Source organism: Podospora anserina, chromosome 3 (genome assembly GCF_000226545.1).
Source record: "Podospora anserina S mat+ genomic DNA chromosome 3, supercontig 2".
Lineage (NCBI taxonomy): Eukaryota > Fungi > Ascomycota > Sordariomycetes > Sordariales > Podosporaceae > Podospora > Podospora anserina.
The window spans coordinates 2,353,755-2,359,021 of record NW_001914856.1 but is presented as its reverse complement, the minus strand read 5'-3'; the positions used below and the strand labels follow the sequence as shown (position 1 = coordinate 2,359,021).

At 52.7% G+C, this 5,267-nt stretch overlaps 2 protein-coding genes across 2 annotated transcripts, besides 1 other annotated feature; both read left to right on the top strand.

The window, feature by feature from the left end:
* Window positions 1–2,255: 2,255 nt before the first annotated feature.
* Window positions 2,256–2,747, top strand: PODANS_3_8550 (uncharacterized protein; the record flags this gene model as incomplete). The annotated part of the gene is made up of 1 exon (XM_001909625.1): window positions 2,256–2,747. The coding sequence occupies one exon, from the start codon at window positions 2,256–2,258 to the stop codon at window positions 2,745–2,747; it is 492 nt and encodes a 163-aa protein (XP_001909660.1).
* Window positions 2,748–4,489: 1,742 nt separating this feature from the next.
* Window positions 4,490–5,059, top strand: PODANS_3_8540 (uncharacterized protein; the record flags this gene model as incomplete). The annotated part of the gene is made up of 1 exon (XM_001909624.1): window positions 4,490–5,059. One exon carries the CDS (start codon window positions 4,490–4,492, stop codon window positions 5,057–5,059), a length of 570 nt encoding a protein of 189 aa, XP_001909659.1.
* Window positions 5,060–5,165: 106 nt separating this feature from the next.
* Window positions 5,166–5,267: part of a sequence feature (rRNA 5S pseudogene?) that runs on past the window's edge.

Below are 5,267 nucleotides of genomic sequence, written 5' to 3'. Positions count from 1 at the left end.
AAAATGCGCGTTGGCGGCCGGGGGTGGTGATGGGTGTTCTTTTGTCTCCCAAGAAATGCCGTGCTACAGCTTGTTGGTTCTTCATCATCATTCCCCCTTTTCACACTGCAGGCTGTTCTCCTCGGGTTGTACCATGATTGCCATTTTCCATTTCGTTGGGTTCGAGATGGTGTGTGTGTGTGTGTGTGTGTGTGTGTGTGTGTGTATAGGTATTTCCATTTCCATCGCAAAAAGTGTAGTGTGTGTGGTGTGTGGGGGAGGGGTTTCGGGTCCGCCCTTTCACGACCGATCTCTTACCCCAGACGGAGAGGCCCGTCGTCGTCCGTGTAAGTGATAACTGATAAGATGGGGAAACGGAGAGAGTCCGCTTTGTAGCTAAGAGGCTTTTGAGAGATATGGAAAATCAAGGTTTTTGGCCCGTGTTTGATAGACAGCTAGATATGTGGAGTTTGCCCTTGACCCATCAGATCGGTGAATCAGCTAGGCATGAAAAATATAGTTTTGTTTTTGTTGACTGAAATTTCAGTAGTTGATGGTGGTTGGTTGATAGCCATGAGGGGTTTCGTGATAGGCCACTTGCACTGTGGTCTGGACAACCCTCTATCACAAACAAAAACATTTGCAAGGGAGAGACAGAAATGAAAAAGGGATGGAAAAGCAAACTGCCCGATGCAAAAAATGACAGAAAACAAAAGCCCACACTGGCAAAGAAAAAATAAATGCGTTGTTTGCGCATGCAGCAGCATTGCCAACTGTTCTTGCAGTTTGTGTTTTCTTGATATCAGGGCTTTCTCTCGTCTCCCAACTGATACTCTGGATAGCGACGGGTATCTTGAGAGAAATGCCCAACTGCCGCCCGCACCGCTCGCCGCAGCCGCCGTTTGCTACATGAAAACGGAAGAGGGGATTCAGGGAGCGGTGAGGCTTCCACGAGGTGCATCGCCGGCACCTCACTTCATGCAGGAGGTGTGGGAGGTGCGAAATCTGGCAGCCTTGGGCGCTGACGGTGAGACAGAGGCCCAACAGGGGGGTCTGCGGGGGGAAAAAAGGTCTAGGTGGTCTCTCAAACCCAGACTACACACAACAACCAAAATTACGGCGTAACAAGAAGTGGCCAAGGCGGCGAATGGGGCCGGAATGGTGGTTGACGTTGACAAGAATGTCCACCCCCGTCCGTCCGCCTGAACGGAGCCGAGGAGCAAGGAGATGAGAAGCCGCTGGGACCGAGGCGCGAGCGCGACGCCAGAAGGTGAAAAAACTTCTCTAACCCTGGCAGCTCTGTCCCGGGGAGCTCGTCCGGACAGGGTGAGGCCCTTGCGAATAACCGGCCCTTTGGATTTTGGAACCGGCTCGTTTGATGACAGATGGATTTTGTTTCTTTTGGGCTCCGGTCGGCTGAGCCCCCCGTAATGAGAAACTGAGTATCACGATCTTACAAATACAACCGGCCGAGGTGGTATCTCGTAAGTCATAGAGGGTTCGACTCGGAGCTGGAAACAAACAAAAGGGCTGTGTAAGCCGGCGGCGATGATTCATTCACCATGATGACAGATACAAAACGGAGGGGAGGTGGGAGCCGAAGAGCAAAAAAGCCAAAGCGGTCAAGATGCAATCGACACCGCAAGTTTGCGTGCAGGTGTAGCGGCAGCGCGGGTGTGTAGCGTTTGTCCATGCGCGTGGGGGAGGCCCGCGGTTGGGCAGGATCTCGAGGCCGTGGCTGTCCCGACCGAGGGTCCCCAGGCAGGCTAATTTAGTGTTCATCATGGGGTGCCCACACACGGGGACGATCCCGACGGCAGCATCCCACTCAAGCTCCGTCTTTGGAGCCCAAAAACGGAGGGTACTTGGGTACGTACCGAGATACCTTCGCGCGCCGCAACCCGCCTCCCCCTGCCACCACCCCCTTGCCTTGTCACTTGTCACTTGTCTTTCCTATCCAAGCATTGCCCGAGATGCCTGTTTCGCTCCAAACGGAATCTCAGTCCCCAATCTGCCCCACGTATCCTGTTTCCTGGGACACCCACCCTTGCTTCCGCCCTCCCATGCCTGGTTCATCCACGAGAGGTAGATATAAGACTCATGATCCCCCCATTCTCACACTCCGGCCCTCTGGATCCTGATCTGCTCCAACGATAACTTCACTATCCAACAACAAACAGAAACATCAGTCGAAGATCATCTCCACCTTGATATACTCCAGCCTAGCTACTATTACTACGTCACCATCGACGACACATACATCAAACAGTCTCACAATGTACGGTTCATACGGATCAACGAGCTCGACGAGCAGCTCCTACTCGCACTCCTACAGCCCCTATGGCAGCTACCACACCATGGCCTCTCCCATGGATATCGCTGCCAGCCCATTTTCCACCAGAGGACTCGACGCGACCTGCGCCTTCCCATCATGGCCGCGCCGGGAGTCTTTCTGCGAGCAGGATTCTTATGAGGGACGGGTTTCGTCATACATCTCGGACGACGACCTCCTTGGCGCCAGCGACATGTACGAGGACGACTCTTCCAGCAACGGCAGTGCTTCTCCCATCCAGTCACCACCCACTCAGTACCCCACCGAGACCGAGCTCCTCGAGATGCAACGTGAGAGGGCGGCCTACCAGCGCGAGGTGATGCGCCTCGTCCTCGCCGAGAAGGAGAAGAGGAAGCAGCAGGCCAAGCGCAGGGCTAGCGCCACCAAGAAGAGCAAGTCCAGCAAGCTCACTGCCATGACTCCCATCTCCGAGTGAAGAGAGGTCGCTTTCACTGCAAGGCATTTTGCCTTACCAACCCAGTGCCGAGGCGTGGGTGGTGGATATGGGGTATTGGGTGTCGACGGTCCCATTGCAACCTCCTTTAACCGGTAAGTCTTTTTTTTTTTCCCTTATCAAAGTGCGCTACCCGACACAAGCCGGAACAGCCCGCTAACCTTGGATAACAGCCCTTCCTGATTTTGACTCACATCTCATCGTCACCGCCATCATTTTGTGACGCAACGTGGTCAAAGAGCTTGACTCTTCTGCCGAGGCAGCAACAGCAGGATTTTTCCCTCGTTTCGCGGGCCCTCGGCGGTCAGACTCCATCCGAGTAGGATTTCGTCGGAGGGCAAAACAAAACGGCCCGTCTTGGGCTCTTGGTTTTTTTGTGTGGCAGAGTCGGGAAATCCACCCGTCTCTTCCGAGGCCCGTCCTTCCCTCTACACCCAACACCCGAGGTGTACCCGGACTTACACATTTCCTTCCCGCCGACCAATCACCAACCCTCTTTGGTCCCGTCGCACAAAACACACACAACATCCTGTGGTTCTGTCTACCACCATCGCATCGCGCGGACGGGTTCCCGCCGAGGGGACTTTGGACATCCGCATTCCGGCACACAACAATTTTTCTTCTTCATAACCAATATCCTTCTAATTAGCGATCGGCCACTACCCGTTTTCGCTATCATCATTCTCTTCCGCGTTTCGATTTGGATCAGCTCCTATGCTTCCATCCGAAACATAATATTTTTTTCTTTTGTTCACCAAGCGAGCGAGCATTTACTTTGGGCATTTTCGGGAACACAAAAAAGTTTGGGATTTGTTTTTTTTTATTGTCGGGGGCATTTTTACACAGAGCTTCGCAGTACACGACATCATCAGCGCCTTGCATCATCATCATCATCGGCATCTAGCATCACTTGGAGTTTTTTTTTTATTACCTTGAGATGGGGATCTTGTATTATCTGAGACATTTGTTATTGGTCTCTGGTATGTTTGTAGGTTTATGGTTTTTGAGATACCCCATCAGTCTGTTTTTGGTTTTTATCTTTGCTGGTTTTGAAGGAATAAGGCAGGCGCATATGATGATACCCCCCAATTAGTTAGTTTTTTTTCATGTTTTTTTTTTGGGCTTCTCACCCTTCGTGGTGCATATTACTCTTCAAGTAGATAGCTTCAGTAGTTAGCACTTAACAACGACAACGCAACGGAAGTTGGTTGGTCATTCTTTACACTTTTGAGTTTCACTTTGCACCGTGATTACTGAACAATGCCTTGATTCTGCTTACAGGGTTGGACTTTTCCTTTCAGCCTTGCGCATCGCTCTCCCATAGCCATCCCCCGGATTGTCTTGGGGAGAGCTGATGACGCCTTCCTAGATAAGCCGTGAGTCACTCACCGGAATTGTCTAGGGGTTGGCACCTCGGTGCTGCATCCTTATGATCTGACGATCAGCCACGCAGAACTCTACAACTATCTCCTCTCTACATAGCCATACCTTCAACACACCACAGCAACAGCGATTCCCCCCATTGCCATGTCTCAACCCCACAACTTCTGCTTCCCCATCCGCACCCTCTCCAACGACAGGGTGAAACTGGTCCCTTTCTCTGTTGGTCTCTCCCTTTTCTTTTACTCCCGCTCACCAAACCTACACTGACCCCATCCCAGGCCTCAACCCACGCCCCAACCTTCACATCCCACATCATCACGCACCCCTCCCTCTACGCCCACATGCCCTTGGGTCCCTACACCTCCACGTCCGAGTTCATCACCCAATTCCTCGAGACAACCTCCTTCCCTCAACAAGGGTACTTCACTTTTGCCGTCATCGACAAAACCCGGCCCCCCTCCCCGGAAGATGAAGAAGGCGAACTAGCGGGTATGATGTCCTTCATGGACACCTCGCCTGTGCATTTATCTACTGAGATTGGATGTATCGTTATTTTACCTCAGTATCAGAGGACACATGTTACCACTAATGCTGTCGGGTTGATGCTGCGTTACGCACTTGACGGGCCTGAAGAGGGGGGCATAGGGTTGAGGAGGGTGCAGTGGAGGGCTAGCGCAATGAATGAAGCTAGTGTTAGGACGGCTGAGAGGTTGGGGTTTAGGAGGGAGGGGGTGATGAGGTGGCATATGGTTTTGAGGGGGGAGACAAAGTTTGGGAATGGGAGGGGGGTGCCGAGGGGGGCGGAGGAGGGGGAGAAAGGGAGGGATACGGTTGTTTTGGGGTTGTGTTGGGATGATTGGGAGTTGGGTGGGAGGGAGAGGGTTGGGGGTTTGATGGAGAGGCGGGGGTGAGGGTTGGTAGGGGAGGGGATATTGTGGGAAGATATAGCACTGGGCTTTTACTTGTGGCCAGCCTGTTGGACTATGGTACTTGATGTCAAGTACTTGCCCAAACAATCACATACGACCATATGGCGCAGAAAGCTCGGGATCCCGTCCGCTCTCCCCTAGATAAGCTGCGCACAGCTGGACTAGTACTCAGGTGGGTGACCACTGGGGA